The sequence below is a fragment of the Melanerpes formicivorus genome, unplaced genomic scaffold (genome assembly GCF_026170545.1).
Source record: "Melanerpes formicivorus ecotype bairdi unplaced genomic scaffold, bMelFor1.0.p_v2 SCAF_2, whole genome shotgun sequence".
Lineage (NCBI taxonomy): Eukaryota > Metazoa > Chordata > Aves > Piciformes > Picidae > Melanerpes > Melanerpes formicivorus.
Window position 1 is genome coordinate 56,927,874 of NW_027142354.1, and position 17,698 is coordinate 56,945,571.

Sequence of the window (17,698 nt, forward strand, 5' to 3'; positions counted from 1 at the left end):
AATGACTTGTTCTTCAGTGTCTTCATAACAGAGAACTTGACATCACTTCCCAAAAGACAAGTAGCAAAGAAGGATCAAAGACCTCTGGACCTGCTTAGTATTGACTTGCAACCATTTCTGACAGCCTTGCTTTGCCTCTTTATATGAGTGGTGGTTGTAACCTAATTGTCTTCTAGTTTTGTTTAGTTATTTCTACTGCTTCCATCTAGGAAGCAAGAGAGTAGGGAAGAAACAAAGGCAGAATCAAAAAGGAAGGAAAATGGAAGGCATTAGTAGATGTAGCATTTCCCACAGCCAGGACCTTGGCTGATTCTCTAGGGCAAACTGTCCTCATAAGCCTCTGCAGTGTCTCCTCACATGGGGGATTTTCTCCCAGCTGAGGCCGTTCCACCTCTTGGCCAATGTCTCCATCTGTTTCCATCAGCAGTTCTCTGAAATGCCCACAGATTTTTGGCTTTTCTTGCTGTGAAAAGGAAAGTTTCTCCTTCCATTGGCAGTTTTCCTGCTGATCAGCTGAGTAATGCTCTCCACAGGCCTGCTGTCCTGTTTGGAAAGAGGTCCTTCCCAGCCAGGTCTGAGCTCCCAGCCAGCTGCAGGACCTGCATGTTCCTGGCAGTGTTGGCCCTTTGCTGGCCAACAGTAACACCTACACCTCTTCTCCATATGCAGCCTGCTAGCCCCCAAACTTTCTCTGCAGTCTGACAAAGAAGGATTTTGCCTTTAGTTACAGTCCTTAGGACTGCACACAGTTCATTGCTTTTCTTCTTTCTCCTTTTGCTCTGTCTGTTTAAGAAGGGGCTGGGCTTTCCTGCCTCTGCTAACTCCCCATTGACTTGCAACAGAAAATATTATCAGTTACTTGATATCTCTATAAAACTAAATATTTGGACAATATCCTTCCAAAACATATTACATCTGTTCTGTCCAGTAACAAGCTATGCCTGGTCCCATGATTTCCAAAGCTCCTTTCTTGCAGGACAGCATCATTTGTCTGTAAATGGAAAGGTGAATGAGAATGCAGTATAAAGATGTCTGGTTCAGGAAATCTCTGATCCAAAGACTACTGGAACCTTGGAGGTTATTTTGAGGGAAATATTAAGCTACACTTACACTCCTTTAATTCCTTTGCCTTGGCCATCCTGTTCCCTTATGTCAGGAGAGGGCCATGGCTTAGGTGGTTCTTTGGTCTGAAGCAGAGCCATTGCATAGCCTGGTGATACTGCTGTGAATCCCAGAGCAGGGATTCCCTGGCCGTGCAGTATTCACTGTTAGTACTGTTGGAGTCTTGCTGATTAGGAAGCCCTTGACAAATAGCTGAAAGTGGGTGAAAATTTGCTAAGAAATCAGTGAGTTTCTCTTTTCAGGCTGCTACATAACAGTGAAGAAAGACAAGGGGCTAGTGGCCAAATGATTTGAGTGCTCAGTAGACTTTGAGTACTCAGCAGGCAGACTGAGTATTTACTCTTTGCAAGTCCTTCTCACTGACCTAGGACCTTGACTTGCTATTTATATCTGTAGCATGTGGACACTTAATTGACTTGCTGCTGGATGCCTTGTTTCCCAATTTAAAGAGCAGTAAGGCTCAGCTGTACATGTGCCACATTTCTGATGTTAAAATTGCCATCAGCTGAAACATGTTTTACAGACTGGAGTGTTCTTAGATTCCCCTCTTATGCCAAAGGGATTTTATGTTTCACCATTGTGTTGCACACAAAACCCCCACAATGCTCCACACTAACCAGCTGGGTCTCCTTTCATTTGCTTGAAAACAAACTCCAAAATCACTGTTTTGAAAAATAAGCATTGAGATACTCTTGGGCTGAGGTGGTTTTGCTGTCAAGAGTGGACTTAAGTTTACAGTGAAAATAGTTATTGGGCCCTGACAATGTGGGAGCTGCTGGATACGCTGCAGGAGACAGGCTTGGTCTCTGGTCAGACTTGGTGTTCATCAGAAAAGTGATATAAGCTGCTAGGTTGGTTCATTCAGAGACCAATCTTTTGCTTTTGTGCTGGCATCCAGTGGCAAGATTTCAGGTGCAGAGGTGGCCTGTGGCAGAGGACAGCTTCAAAGCAGTGGTTATTGAGAAATGAAGGCCTTTTTTCTACTCTCTGCTGGTTTGACGACCAAGCAGAGCTTTCATTGCAAATATTCAGCTAGCCTTAAACAAAGCACATGTTGATAGGGTGTGGTTTTTGTTTGCTTTCTGCTCCATGCATCTTATTAAATGTGATGATTTTCATTAGGTAGAACACACAGGAGGAGATCCATATCAGGCAAAGAACTGTTAGCAAATCATACAAATGACTTGAGATTTCTCAACTTCACTCTACAGCATTCTTTGCTTTCTGAATTTTCCAGTAAGATTTCTCACTGAGCTCCTTGAAGGGATTGATTTCTTTTGTGAAGCTTTGGAGCAATGAGAAGAAGGTGGAGGTGATGTAGATAACAGGGCTTTGTGTGTTTGGATTTGCTTTACTACTGAGAGGTGTTATTAAAGACCTCAACAATGGTCAAGCCTTGTTTAACTGAATAGGAGTTTGGCCTGAAGATTTTACCCTGCAATAGTCACTCCAGGTTTATTTAAGTCTGTTCTTACAGGTATACAAACTTGCAAGAAAGGCACCACAACTGTCCCACCATTTAAGTAGGGTTATGAGTTCGGTTTCCAAGGGAGTCGTGGCTGGAAGCACTACGATCCAGCATGGGATTATGTGATGACTTTTTCATTCCGCAGTGGTATCAGAGTCCAAACCTTGCCTCTCTTTGGTTTGTTAATTTGTTTTTCTGAACATTTGCAGAACTGTAATATCCCAATTTTGCCAAAATCAGACCTCAGTTTGGCAGTCACTTCTTTTATCAATTCCAGTTGTTCTTCCACAAGAGGATTTTCTTTTTCATGTAGTCAATACTCAGGCACTCAATTAGAGGACACGTCAAACATAGCTGTCTTTAAACACTGACTGTATAACTTCTCTCTTATTTTTGGCCCAGGCTACGTTTTGCTCTGCTTTAGGTGTTTTGGAATGACAAATGCTCAGAGTACAGTATAGCATCTAAATCCTAGTGGTTTGTGTTATGATTACATTGTTGTCATGGTGATATCGTTTTTGCAAATGAAAAGCCAGGGCAGCTCTTACAAAGCCTGGAAATCCCAAGATGGGTCACTTAGTCATACATTTGATAGCATCCCACATACAATAAGCTTTCCTAAGCCTTAAGGAGAATTATTTGGGAATTCTTAAGATGGTGCTATTACAAGAAAAGGCAAATGTAGTAGTTGGATTTTAAAATGCTTTTCTCTTTCTTCTCGGAGAGAATTGCCCTTCCCACCACACCTAACAGGCTTTAGCTCATTGGAGTCGGCTAAGCCATGCTGGTGCACCACCCATGCAATGTGCAGTTCATAAGCAGAATGATGTACCACAGATGGGAAGTTACATGTGTTGCCTTTGGCATGATCTTCAGAATAGATAAAGAATGGGATAAAGAAAATGCACTTTAAAAGGCAGACACTGGGGAAAGTCCATTTCTGAAAGCAGTGATTGAAGTACAGCTGAAAAAAGTAAACTTAGCTTTTACGCTTCCAGAGCATCCAGTAATGTTCAAAGCTCTGACAAAACATCCCTAACAGCTGCATTTCATTATAAAAGTGGCTGATGAACCAGGGCTGGGTGATGGCCATCTGCTGTTGCTGCCATTTGCTTCCCTTGATGTTAAGCATCAACCTTTCCCTTTCCCATGCTGGGTTACTCTTCAGTGGCCAAGAGCTGCTACAGTTCCAACAGGGTCACAGGGCTCCATCAGAAACTGTATATCCAGACTGGAAGTGATGGTAGAAGCTGGTGCCAGGGTGGCATAGAAATAATAGCATACAATGCACAGTACAGCTTTGTAATTAAAATAGAATCATAGGATGGTTTGGGTTGGAAGGGAACTTTAAAGGTCATCCAGTCCAACCACTCTGCAGTGAGCACAGACATCCTCCATTAGATCAGGTTGCTCAGAGTCTTGTCAAGCCTGACCTTGAATATCTCCAGGCATGGCCTCAACTACCTTCCTGAGCAACCTGTTCCAGTACTCCACTGCCCTCATGGTACAAAACTTGTTCCTAACACCCAATCTAAATCTTCTTTTCTCTAATTTCAAACCATTGCACCTCATCCTGTCACTACAGGCCTTTGTAAACAGTCCTTCTCCTGACCCAACCCATCTTTTTACTTTTCTTCCATTATATCTTTCTATTTTTCTTTTGTTATATCACAGACCTCATTAAATGGGGAGATTGCATTTACTCAAACCACGAACTTCAGCTCTTTTCTTACTTTCTCAATCCAGTAAAACCTGTTTCTGAAGTGGTGTTGTCTCTTTATTGAGAACAGACTTTTAATGGAAATGGGAGAGTTAGTTCAGTGCCTGAACAAGCTGGGAAGAAAATTGCCCAAGCTTTTAGTAACTAACTCTTGGTGTATCACTTATTTTTCTTTCCTGCACAGTCTATGAGTCTGATAGAGATTGGGAACCCCTCGCAGAGTCTGGAGAACGTGTGCCGCTGGGCTTACCTGCAGCAGAAACCTGACTCGGGGCATGCAGAGTATCACGACCATGCAATCTTCCTCACAAGGCAGGACTTCGGTCCATCTGGCATGCAAGGTGAGATGTGCATCAGGCTTTGGTTTGCATTTGTGTCTGTCACTTAACAAGGCTAGTCATGCAAGGTGTAATTTGGTGGCTTTAGCTTAGTTGTGGTCAAGGTTTTCTTTACCCCAAGAGCTCTGCATAGGGCTGTTTGTAGTTGTAACTGCTTCACTCATTGTATCCTTTCTTAATGATAGGATTATTTATTGGAATATTTCTTTTCTCTTGCTGAAGCCAAGAAAATGGGATCCCTATGTAAACAGTCCTGAAAATGCCCAAAGATTAAAGAATAGATTTTGCATTTATAAAGTCTCCAAAGTTGTTGCTGTGTTCCAGCAGGATTGCCAAGAAATGTTGTTACAGAGTGGTCTGGAACAGCAGGGCAAGTGCTTTCCTTCTAATTCAGGGCTCTGCTTCCTGTGAGATCAGGTTTGTTCATTGGAGGGGATAAATCTCAGAACTTTCCCATTGCTTTTGGGAAACTGCTGGGATCTGATGTCAGCAGAGGGCTGGGACTTTGCCTGCACGTTCTCTGAGAGCTGAAACTTCACCGAGCTCCTCATGAGCTGCAAGACGCCATGTGGTGTACCTTCCCCCCGTTGTCTCATGTTGTTAGAGAAGGCAATTGCAAGGCACTCCTGGAGATGACAACAGTATTCTTGGTGAGCTAGGAATATAGTTTTAATTTGTTCAGCAGGCTGGTTTCATCTGTTTTGTATACAAGGGAGCATATGATTGAATGTTATGGGGCAGAGATCTCTTAAGGGGACCACTTCAGCTGTATTTGTGTCACAAGAGAAGACATATGTTTGTCCTAAAGCTTCTCAGCATGCTGCCTTTCCATTCTGGTTCATTTTCTGCAACACTTGGTGTTTCTCACAGGCTATGCTCCAGTCACTGGAATGTGTCATCCTGTTCGAAGCTGTACTCTCAACCATGAAGATGGTTTTTCATCTGCGTTTGTGGTGGCTCATGAGACTGGACATGTGTAAGTAAAGCTGTGGATGTCCTGTGTCCTACCTTAAAATGTCATTGACACTGACAAATACCAAGGACATTGGCAAGATGCACTTTATGTTAAGGAGCCATGTTTGGGGTTAGCCCTGGCTTTAGGTCTCATCTTTCTCAAAGCTTTCTTTATGATCTTAACTAAGCTTTGTGGGTTTGGTCTTTTCAAGTGGAAAAAAGAACTAATACCAAAATATCTTCCACAGCTGCTGTGAGAGTAGATTGGGTGATGTATTATGGTCTCCTGGTGGAAATGTGAAGTACCTATAATCCTGAAATATGAATTTATTGAGTCAGGGGAATCCACTTGAAAACAATCCCTATTAAATAAGCACATCATCTCTGTGTGTTACTGCTGCTGAAGGATACAATGCTGTATAGAAACCAGGTGCCAAGCACTGAGGTTACAACTGCTCTATATATTTCATAATAAAAATGCAATCATTTTTCTTATTGATGTGATTAGAGCTGATGACTAGGCAGCAGTTGTCAGAGCTTTGGTTTCTCCCAGGGCATTTTAGCTTCCCTGTTTGCAGAGAACTCCCACTGAGTTCCCATTTTCTCTTTGGTAGAGCAGCAGTTCCCAGAAGGCTCTTTCTGAACAGTTTCAATTTACTCTGTTTCCCCTCAGAAAGCCTGCAGACCCTTTTTCCTTTGTCCTATCAGAATTAAGAACTTTAAAGAAAAAACCTGCCAGAGTTTGTTGAAATCAAATGTGCTTTACTTAGACAGGGACACAGAATTGATGCCCACATGATTCTGGTGTCCAGAAATACACATTAGGATTAATAAGAACACAAGGGAAGCTTAAAAAGAGAGAGCACTGAAAAATGTTGGTAATCCCTCAGATCACACTCAGCCCCAATCTGTTAATTTGGTTTAAATTATGGACAGATATTGCCCATCTCAGTCAAGGCAAAGCACTAACAAAGGAAAGGAGAAAACGTGTTTATAATAAAGCCCCAACAAATGTTGTAAGTATCTGTAACTTGGGGTCATTTTCCAGAGAGCACCCAACACTTTCTAGCCTCTTCCATGGTTAAACAATGTGAAATTGCTGCTGGACAGTGTTAGTAGCTGGTCTAAACTGGCTTGTGGTGGGACATCTTCTTATTGCCATGCAAAGGACTTGTCTACAATTGCAGATTACTTCAAATTAAGCTAAAGTGTGTTTTTTTTCAAAAGTTAGATAAACTCCTGAATATCTTCAGATTGGAATATGAATACATTCCTCTGAGCAGCTTTGGGTGTCAGGAACAAGTTCTTTACCATGAGGGTAGTGGAACACTGGAACAGGTTGTCTAGGAGGTAGTCGGTGCCCCATCCCTGGACATATTCAAGGTGAGGCTCCACAAGGCTCTGAGCAACCTGTTCTAGTTGAGGATGCCCCTGCTTATTCCCGAGGGGGTTGGACTAGATGACCTTTGTAGGTCCCTTCCAACCAAAATCATTCTATGAGTCTATACTCTTGGAGGGTGAACTAGGTCCTTAATCCAGAAATGGAGCAACTTCAGTGTGGTAATTCATAAGTGTGGATGTGCACAGAAGTCCAAAGAAGGCCTTTTTGATCTCTTTTGAAAGTGGATTAAGCAAATCACATGAAACTACTCCCAAGGGTCAATGCTTCTATGTGGGAGCTGCTAGAGGTTATTAGCTTCAGTCTCACTCTGTTGTATTTCTCATGTGGACAAGGGTCATGGGACTTAAGAACCTTGTTGCAATCAACCACTGGTGGCGCTTGGGATGTGGAAGGACTTGGGCACTCAGAGTTCACCTGGGATGTGACTGTGCTGGTTTTCTCCTGTGTGGGGCAGTTTAGGCATGGAGCATGATGGCCAAGGGAACAGATGTGGGGATGAAGTCCGCCTGGGCAGCATCATGGCCCCACTCGTGCAAGCTGCCTTTCATCGCTTCCACTGGTCCCGCTGCAGCCAGCAAGAGCTGAATCGATATCTCCAGTGAGTAGCTGTTAAGCAGCCTCTCTCCTTTGGTTAAGAGGGGTGTAAGACCAATTCTGCATCTAGCTTTTGTGCCATATCCTTTTGTTAGTTATTTTAATGGGGCTGAATAAAACAAAGAATCCCCCCCTGCATCCTATGTGGAAGGAGAAGCTTTCACGTCAGCTGCAAATAATAATGCAAGTTCTCAATTAGTTTGATTTCTGTTGCTTTTAATTGTGCTCATTTCATTTTCATCTGTTCATTTTCTGAACATTGACAGTATATATGCTGTCCTCTCAGGGCTTGTGAGGAGACAGCATTATGAACCTCATGGCTTACTTTCCTCCCTCTCTCTAATGTAACCTCTAGCTGGAGAAGTGCCTTTGCTGCCCGGCAGCATGGTGTCTATCTTATAGGTAACACATTTGGCTTCAAGGACCCTTTGCTGCTTATAATCATGCTGCCTAAATAGGAAAATCTGCCCCTAAGGTGCTCAGGGCTTTTCTTGCTTTAAGAGATATCTAAAGGAAGAGCATGATTCTAGAATTAATTCTTTCCTTGTTTTCCCTTAAGTATCCTAAGTGCAAAACCCACTTAAACAGCTTCATCCATGTCCATTGCCTTCCCTTTGAACATGACACTTTGGGAACTAGACATGCACTGGAGTTCCCTGACAAACTCTGATGTTTATGAGTCTATTTTTGCTCATTGCAGAAAAAACTCTTTTCCTTGTTATATGAAAGATATATGGGGGGGGAAAGGGGGAAACTACTGGGATACCTAGAAAAAAACCTGTCAATGAGTAGGAATAAATGCAGCAAAATGCATAAAGTAAATATGAGTCAATATTTTTCTTAGATACCTTAGGTATGAAAACAAGGGATAAAAATATTGTGAGGGAAGTGTGTTTCAATTAGCAAGATCCTTTAGAACTTTAGCCATTAAATGAAAATCATCTGGCCTAGAGGGCTGCTTTGCATTCTTTTAAATAACAGCTATTTTGAAGTACCTTATAACAGAGCAGAACCATGATTTGCTTTGAAGTAAAGCTAACCTCAAAATCCTGCTCTCAGCAATTGGTATCCTCAAGGCAACCTGAATGATTGCCAGGAGAGACTTGGGTATGGTGTCCTCATGTCTGTTAAATAACTCAAGAGACATTTCAGAGACACAGTGGACCGTGCTGGTCTTGAGAATTAACCACTGATTACACTGTGTTAACCATTCAGTGATGTCAGTGTCAGAGCTCTGTCCTCCACACAACTTAGATGTGATTCTACTATATTGCTGTCCTCACTGTGAGAGGAGAAACGTCCATACTCATCACACAGACAGGAAACTTTGCATTAATTATGGATGGAGCTGAGAGCTATCAGGAGGAATAGAGAAAGGGGACAAACTCGAGCATTTCAAGCAGGCAGGAAAGTACCCGTTTGGAAATGAGTCACTGCAAGGATCCAGGGAAACTGCAACTTAGTGGTAATCTGGGATGGTTACCCTGCCCTCTGCTTTTAAAGCTTCACTTGAAAGATAGTTGTATGTAGTAAGAATTCCCACAAATGGAAAAGTAATTAAACTTTCTTTCCTTCTTGGTCTCGTGTGGGTTCTTCCTTTGAATTCCTTTCACATAAGGAGCCTGGAGGGTGATAGGAACTTACCTGCAAGCTAAATGGAAATTACCAAGCAAGGGCATCAGAAAAAAAGTATCTCTTGAATCCATTAAAGGATTCAAGATGGTAAAGGATGGATTCAGGATGGTAAAGGTCATGTGTGTGTAGCTGCACTGTTAGCAGCGTTTCAGAAAAGGTGGGCTCTGTTTTGTTTGGAACAAAAAGGCAATGAAAGCACAAACACTGTGCAAGCCTCACAGCCCCAGTTGTTCCTGTCATTTTCGCCTGTTGCAGTTCCTATGACTGCCTGCGTGATGATCCCTTCGAGCACGACTGGCCGTCCCTTCCCCAGCTGCCAGGCATTCACTACTCCATGAATGAGCAGTGCCGCTTCGATTTTGGGTTGGGCTACATGATGTGCACAGCTGTGAGTACTTCACTTTGACTTCTGCTGTTTCTCAGCCAGGAGTGTTGTGTCTCTGAATTGTCCTTATAGGGACAGCCTGGTGAGGTGGGGAGGGACATTTTAGGGTGTCAGGGCATGATAGGATTGGGGGGGATGGATCCAAGCTAGAGGAGGGGAGATTTAGATTAGGCATTAGGAAGAAGTTCTTCCCCATGAAGGTGGTGAGACACTGGAACAGGTTGCCCAGGGAGGTGGTGGAAGCCTCATCCCTGGAGGTTGTTAAGGCCAGGCTGGATGTGGCTGTGAGCAACCTGGTCTAGTGGAGGGTGTCCCTGCCCTGCAGGGGGGGTGGAACTAGATGATCCTTGAGGTCCCTTCCAACCCTGACAATTCTGTGAACGATGTTGTGTCCACTTCACTATTAGCAAGGAATAATAACTGAATGTTGGCAAATATTTTATCACTGCTTTGGTTTGGGGGTTGGATTGTTTGGGCTGGTTGGGTTTTTGTTTGTTTTGGGTGTGGGGGTTTTGTTTGTTTGATTGATTTTGTTTTGTTTGGTTTTGTTTGGTTTGGTTTTGTTGGTTTTGTTTGGGTTTTTATTTGGTTGGTTTTTGTTTGGTTGTTTCATTTTTTGTCTGTTTGGCTGGGTTGGGTTGGGTTGGTTTTTAAACTGGTGGGACAGAAATCATAGCTCTGGACTTCAAGCAAAGAAGCTTGCTGCAATATTGAGCCTCCTGTGGCTGGCAGATAGTTGCTTTGCTAAAAATTTCCCACCCAGATGTAAAGGAGATGGATTTGGTGGCATATCTTGTAGTGCCAACATGGGGCATTATGCTTTTATGATCCAATTTTATGGAAAGTGTGATGCATTTTGATGCCTAGCATGAGAAAATGAGCGTGACAGCAAGCAAAGCAACTTGCAAAGGACTCTTGATGATATGGTTGGCTTTCTTCTACCAGGAAAACAAGAGAGAAAGTCTAAATTTAAAGCAGGTCAAGACTACTGCAATTCTGAGTGGATTGGCCTCAGAAAGCAGAGCCTTCTGCAGCAGAGCTGTACCTCCTGCCTCCAGCTCCTCAAGGAGGACAAAATATTAAATGGAAAGAGATGTTTTCAGCTGGTGTGGCAGCTGCTGAGACATAACAGTTCTGCTTTCATTCCCATCTGCAGGAATATCTGTGCTGAGCAGTGTCTCTAGATAGCTAATGAGAACCTTTAAAGCATCAGCTGTAGTATAACATCTTAAGACAATTCCCGCTCATGCTGTCTTGGAAGAATATCCTGGCCAAGAGAGGGTCTTTCCTTACAGCTGTTTTCCAGTGCTTGGGAGACAGAGGCTTTTATATTCTTCTTTGTTCAGAACAGCCAAACTCATGTGCAGACATCATGTTTCAGTATGTTGTGTGGTGGGTGGTTCTCATCCTCTCCTGTCCAGGCTCTTACAATGCAGGTAAAGCGGTGATTTATTCATTGGATCAGGATCCTGTGCTCGAATTTCCATCTCGCTAAGGTGACTGCAACAGCTGCAGTCTCAGCAGCTCATTTCCTTGTTCCATGAGTCCTCAAGGGTTTTTTTTGTTTTGCTTTCCAAATGAAGCAGCACCATTTGGAGAAGCTTTAAGAAAAAGAGGTGTGTGTGACTGTGTGTGGGAGCTGGTTTCTCCCTCATCCAAGTCTGCCTTTGGTCACTGGTACAGAAGTATTTTTGGCTGACATTATTGTGTGGAATACAGGTGGGATCTCACCTCAGAGTCACTGATGAGGTTACATGAAAGCTCAGATATGCTCAATCCACAGACACCAGAGAGTTCCTCAGGACTCAGTGATAACAGCTGGCATTTTGCAGCTAGGGAAGGGAAAAAACCCCACAGTGCTGCAGCTTCTATTGGAGCTTCCAGTAGCTGTCTCAAAGCATTGTCCACTCTGATTTCTCTTGTGTTTCAGTTCCGTACATTCGATCCCTGCAAGCAGCTGTGGTGTAGCCACCCCGAGAACCCCTACTTCTGCAAGACAAAGAAAGGGCCTCCGCTGGACGGGACCATGTGTGCACCAGGAAAGGTGAGAACGGGCACTGTGTGTACCCACGTGCTCAGGCGTCTTCACATCTGCTTGTGTGTGGTTGGGGATGTTCCCCTTAAAATCAAGCAGAGCAAGAGAAGAACCTACCCTGAGGACCTGAAGTCCATCAGGATGTGGGTCAAACTCAAGTAAGGCTGTTGAGCAGTGTGAGAGAAGGAGGCAAGGACCAGGGCTGATGTGTCCTGCGTGGCCGCTCTGTGACCACAAAAATCCCATCCTTAGGGAAGGTCATGGAAGTATCTGGAGATTGTTCTGTGCTTCTTAGCAACTCTGTGGCAGAGCCCAAAGAGGGGAAATTTCCACTGGCCTGTGACCTTTGTGAGGTCAAGGGGGTTGTGTTTGTGTCAGGCATGTTGTAGTAACGCTGAGTGATGTTCTCCTTATGGGGTTACAGAAAGCAGCGAGGTCCTGAAGATGACAGCCAAGCTAAGGCCACTGTTGGCTGCCCTGAGGGAAAGGATGGATGTGGGAGTTGAGTGCCAGCTAGAGAGAGCCAACATGATGGAACAGAGGGGCTGTGAAGAGAGAAGGGCAGATTTGTGGAGGTGGATTTGCTGGTTTGATGGGAGTCAGGGGAGACATGAGGAACTGTGGAGGGAAGGTGTGAGGTGGCAAGGGCCAAACAGCTTCAACCCTCCAGCCACCATGCTGGACCTGCTCTAGGTCTCAGCTGTCCTTCTGTGGAGGTCACGCTGTGCTCATAGTGCATCTGAACTCCAAGTCCTTTGATGTCTGCTGCAAAACTCTGGCTTCCCAGGGCTTTGGATGCAGTGACTGAGGGGGAGAGGAAGACGTTGCCACTTGGAAAGATGTTTTGTAAAACCCAATGGATGACATCATTTATGTGATAAATGAACTGGATGAGCAGCTGCTGTTATGGCTATATGTTGGTGGGGGGTTATGAAAACATAATGTAATGCTAAATTATTTCCCAGGCTCTATAGAAACCACTCCCTAATGGTTTTCTTGTCTTTAGATTATTCCTGTTCTAACAGCTTTATTTCTTATATATAAAATCCCCATATATATATGTGTGTGTATATATATATATACACACACACACACATATATTTAAAACCACAATCCAAAATTTTATTGCAGTTCCTTTGGGTTCCCTTTTCTGTGCCTTGAGTTTTGCATTAAAAATAGCCATGAAACCCCCAGAAAAATACAGTTACATTCCAATTTGTTGCATCACCCTTTCCCCCAAGCCATTCATTCATCTTACTGTTTGAACAGAAATGAGAAGAAGAAGAAAAAAAAACAACCTAGAACTTGTAAGCACACAGTTAAGGATCTGTCAGTGCTTCCATTATAAACAGTTTGTCAGGATATTATGCAACTCAGCTGTAAAAATTTTCTCTGGACTGGAACTTGGGATCCAAGGCTTCAGCAAGCTGTGCAGACAGCCAGGCTTTTTAGTTCAGTGGAGATGCACATTGTGCACATTCTGAAGTTTCAGTGGATGATAGGACTATGACTCTTTTATTCCCAGAGGAGCTGTCCCAGTTTTTTGTGATAAATAAACTTATTGCAACCTTCCAGGAGGACCTGAGAAAATGATAGAAAATTGAAAAGGGTTTTGTTAGGTAAGGCTCAGCAGTCGGAGCTAAACGTTGTGGGGTTTTTAAAGTAGCATGAGTTATGAGGGTTATACAACTGACTTTGTGTTTCTGAGCTCAGCTTTTGACTGCTGCTTTTATTAGTTGTTGATGTTTTTAGTACAGGCACATCAGATCAGTCCTTTTCTGTTCCTGCCTTTTTCATCCCCCTGCTTTTGATTTGGCCTTCCCCTGTTCGCTCTCTTCAACAATTTGGACAGCACCAAAGACTAACCTGAAGGGTTGGGGCAGTAAAATGCATTTGTTGCCCAAAGCTGAGACTAACTTGCATTGTGGCAGCCTCCTTTGAGTCTTCTCTCCCATGATACTTCATCAGCACATGAGAAAGAGGAAAATTACTTCAAACTTGATCCGCTGTTTTCCTTGGAATAAGGCCAGAAGAGAACAGAAACATAAGCAATTAAAGATGTTGATTCAAGAAGATCCATTTGTTTCCCACTTTAGAGCCTTGCAGTTTTCATCATTTCATACCACTAATTCCCAGGGCCTATTTTAAGCTCAAACCAATCACAACACTGCTGATGTGTCAAAGAAACATCCTGGCTTTGCAGCAGCTGAGGGGACCGGATGCCAGAAACGAAAGCGATGTTCAGGAGATGAACGCAGCCTATGGTGTGGAGATGTTCTCACCTCAGCCTGGTGTGCAGAGAACTGGGAGCTGCTCTCTTCACTTTCCCAAACTTAGCAGATGCTGTTGAGGAGAATCCTGACCAGCTGCCTCCTTCCTAGCTGGAGATCAAGGGGCAAGGGCACCTTGGGCGGACACAAGATCTGTAGCACATTTTCAGCAGTCACGCTGATAAGGGCTGTGTCTGTTCATGGCCAGGCTGTGTCTTGGACCTGGGCACTGACCCTTAGAGGTGGAAGGCAGATTAGGGCTTCCAATGCTGTTTTTTGTGTGTATGAGTGTGTGTGCATATGCCTACAGATGTGTGCTCCAGTAAATGCATGTAAATGTATGCAAGTTCTTCTGGGCATGTGGTTATTTGAATTAAGTTGCCAGAAGAGTGAGGTTCTGCCATTTCCCTGAGCTTTCACTAAGTCTCCTTGTGCAAAGGGAGACACTGAACAGCCACTATGTTAACTGGCAGCAAACATAATTTGCTGGGTTTAGGGATAAAAAGAATATAAATATTCTCTTGGAGCTTCCCAGCCTGAGAAGAAAACTACTGCTTGGATGGAATACATAAGGACAGGGAATATTTTCTCTTGCTCCTGGCCTGCTGTTTTAAAAACCAGATTGACTTTCCAAGAGCCAGAGGGAAGAGGCTGTCAATTACATGAAGCTTTGAGGATGCAGCAGCTTGCAATTACCTCTGTGTCTGAACGGTCACAGCAACTTCCATGGAATAACTCCGGTGTGTGAAGTTAGGCACATGGGAGGGCAGAGCTTTACTGTGAAGTCAAAGACACTCCATCAATTGCTGCAGCAACCTGTGCAGATGAGGCACAACTCTGCAAAGCTTAACTCTGCATAGCTTTCTGTGGATTAAAGGAAAGCATATGTTTTCAGCTGATAATTTATTTACTTGTATGGAGCGCTGTCAGCACCACTGTTAGCCTCAGGCTTCTGAAGCCAGGGAACCTTCAGAAATATCTGATCAGGTTTTGTTGTTCCATTTGTTTTAAGCTCTTACTCTTCTGGGGTGCCATTTGTGTCAGCTGAAGCAGCTAACTGCTCCCCACAGGACAGAAATAAAACCTGAAGTCGTTCACGCAAGGAGATTGCGTGCTCACGTCCATCTGCTTGCTGCAGAGACTAACACCCAGGTTTGCACCACCTGAGCTTCCTTAGTTTCTTTTCCTGGAGAGGGAGGTAAGAGCCTGGTACCAGCCCCTGCCAGCTGAGCTGCTGTTGCTCTTGGATTTGATTTCTGTGCTGAGGATCCAGCACAAACCTAGCAGGTGATCTCCTTTAGTTGCACCACGTTAATGAGATGAACTCTGGCAAACTTGGAATGATTTTTTTTTCCCCTAGTCTGTCAGGAAAGGAAGGGAATGATTAACTGCTGAAATAAATAGATATTATTGAGAATCAAAATGGACCAAGAAAAAAGGTTTCTGAAAACACTAATGTGTACTCAAACAACTTCCCACTGAGAAAGCTGACCTCAGCTTCTCTCAGAGACAGGAGACAGATGGGTGAGTGTATGCTGTGTTAGTCACCACAGAAACAGTGAGAATACTTGATTCTGTACTGAAGAAACTTTAACTGGCTCAGGGTAGACTTTAGTGTTAGAGATTTCAGTTTATCCCTTGCAACTAATTATTCTCCAACAGATGGGAGCAGAGCAGGCCAGCCTGCGTGTGATGGGAAATACAAATGAATAAATAATCCTCTCCTGGTATGACCTCAGGAGGGCAGGGAGAGCTGAGGGCCACCACCATGCTGCAGTAGCTGTCAGAGCTGTCATGCTAGCAGAGAGGAGAGTTGCCAGTTGCTGCCCCATGTAAAAGAGGCAGAGATGCCCACGTGAGACCTGCAAGTCTTTTCGTGGAAAATGAACTTGCAGATGCATTAAGCCCACATGAATACACTGGCTCTTTTTTTGGCATCCACAACAGTTGTTTCAAAGAACTGCTGAAAACAGCAGTGGAATGTTTTACTGCAAGAGATTTAAGCTTCCTCCCCTGGAAATTGCACTTGTTTTGGACTGTCCTGTTTGCCAGAAAAATAGGCGAGACTGCAAGAAGTCATCGTGTCTTCCACTGAGAAAACAATTGGTGTTTACCCAGGGTCCTTCTTTCTCTCCTTTAAAAATCATAACTGTTTTAATATTCTTCACTCTTTAAATGAAACCCTCCATTTATGAAGGAAATAGTGGTTGAAACTGGCTCTTTTCCACCTCATTATGTAGTTAATGTAGGAGCAATAGGAAGGGTTTGCTCTAGCTTCCCTTATTACAATGGACCTTGCTTCATCTCTGGCTGTACCTTCTCACAGGTTTTCTTGATTGGGTCTGCACAGTGTAAGACCCAATTGTGAATCATTTTGTTGTACATAGGCTCCTTTTAATCCACAAAGAAAAAGGCAGAGCTGGAGATGACTCATTTTACACAAATGCTTGCCTCCTAATAGCTCTGCCTCGGCTCCCCGACAATCTGCATATGACCAGCTTCGCCAGTAAAGATCAGTGCTGCTCTTTCCTTTGCACAGCAAAGTCAATAGCACTTTTCCATGTTTGCTTCCAGTTCAGGGACCAGTCACAGCGTCAAATTAAGTGTTTTTCTTCAGTGGTTGTTGCAAACCCACATCCCCTTGTTCCTGGCTAAAACAGGGAAAAGAGATTGGAAAACACATCACATGGCTCTCCTCCACAGATTCCAAGTGCTGGGTCCTGGATCATCACATAATGAACATATGCTACATGGCTCTTGAAACAGATTTGGTGATTGCTGTGGAACTTACACCTGAGGGATGCAGAACCCTGAGAAGAGAATGTTTAAGCAAGAACAAATCAGGAGCTGTCACATCTCATCTGCTTCCAAGCCCAGCTGAAATTCATATTGACAAGCTGATGCCTTGCCAGCTTCCCCTGCATCTCTGAATGCTCCCATTGCTGGGCAGGGTCCGACAACTCAGGCTGGTCTTTCAAACAAAACTTCCTTAAAGCCAGAAGTAAACAGTCCCTGGAAGGGTACAGAGCTGAGCTTCAAAACCAAAGCAAGCAAAGGACATATTAGCATTTTGCATTTCTTTCATGCTTTGCTAAATTATCTCTTGTTCTGTCAAACAGCTAAGAAAAATCTGCCCATTACAGCTTTGGAGCAGGATTGGTATAATTGGCTCTGTGGTAACTCATCTATTTCATAGGATTTGACTTTGAAGATTTGAAGTCATGAAAAACAACGAACAGTTGAAACCTAATTTCGACTCCCTTTCCTGCTTCTTGTCCAACCAAATGAACACCAGAATAAATTACAAGAGTAAAGAGGCAGTCATCAAGCAGATTAGGGGATCAGTAAACTGCGTCTTGTCACCATCTTTGCTCACGATTCTCTCTTTAAATGCAGTGTTATTAATGATCCCCCATCACATGGCGATTCGTCTTGCAGATCGCTAATCGCGCCGCGCTTCGCAGTGCTCTCCTGGTGTATATCTTCTGATTTTGTTTTTGCTGGCAGCCTGCATTTAGCCATATGCTCCTCTCGCGCCGCCTGCCAAATTCCTGCATTCCAAGGCTTGTTAAGCTGTGTAAAATGTTGTTGTTGACTTGAATGTTAAGGGAAGTAAGTGACTGATTGCACTTGTTGTTATCGCCATCTGCGAGCCGGAGCCAGAGCGCTTACCCGCCGGTAACCGGTAACGCAGACAAACTGCGACCGTCTCGAGCAAACTCATTTGTCGGCCTGCAAATAGTTTCCAGCACCCTCACTTCATCAGGAGACTTTT

At 43.8% G+C, this 17,698-nt stretch overlaps 1 protein-coding gene across 1 annotated transcript in view; it reads left to right on the forward strand.

The window, feature by feature from the left end:
• Positions 1-17,698, forward strand: part of ADAMTS2 (ADAM metallopeptidase with thrombospondin type 1 motif 2) — a 209,518-nt gene that overhangs the window by 161,901 nt on the left and 29,919 nt on the right. The window contains exons 6-10 of the mRNA XM_068162698.1: positions 4,495-4,651; positions 5,519-5,624; positions 7,459-7,602; positions 9,489-9,621; positions 11,549-11,662. Of these exons, the coding sequence (XP_068018799.1) occupies positions 4,495-4,651; positions 5,519-5,624; positions 7,459-7,602; positions 9,489-9,621; positions 11,549-11,662 (654 nt within the window). The remainder of the gene's footprint in view (positions 1-4,494; positions 4,652-5,518; positions 5,625-7,458; positions 7,603-9,488; positions 9,622-11,548; positions 11,663-17,698) is intronic.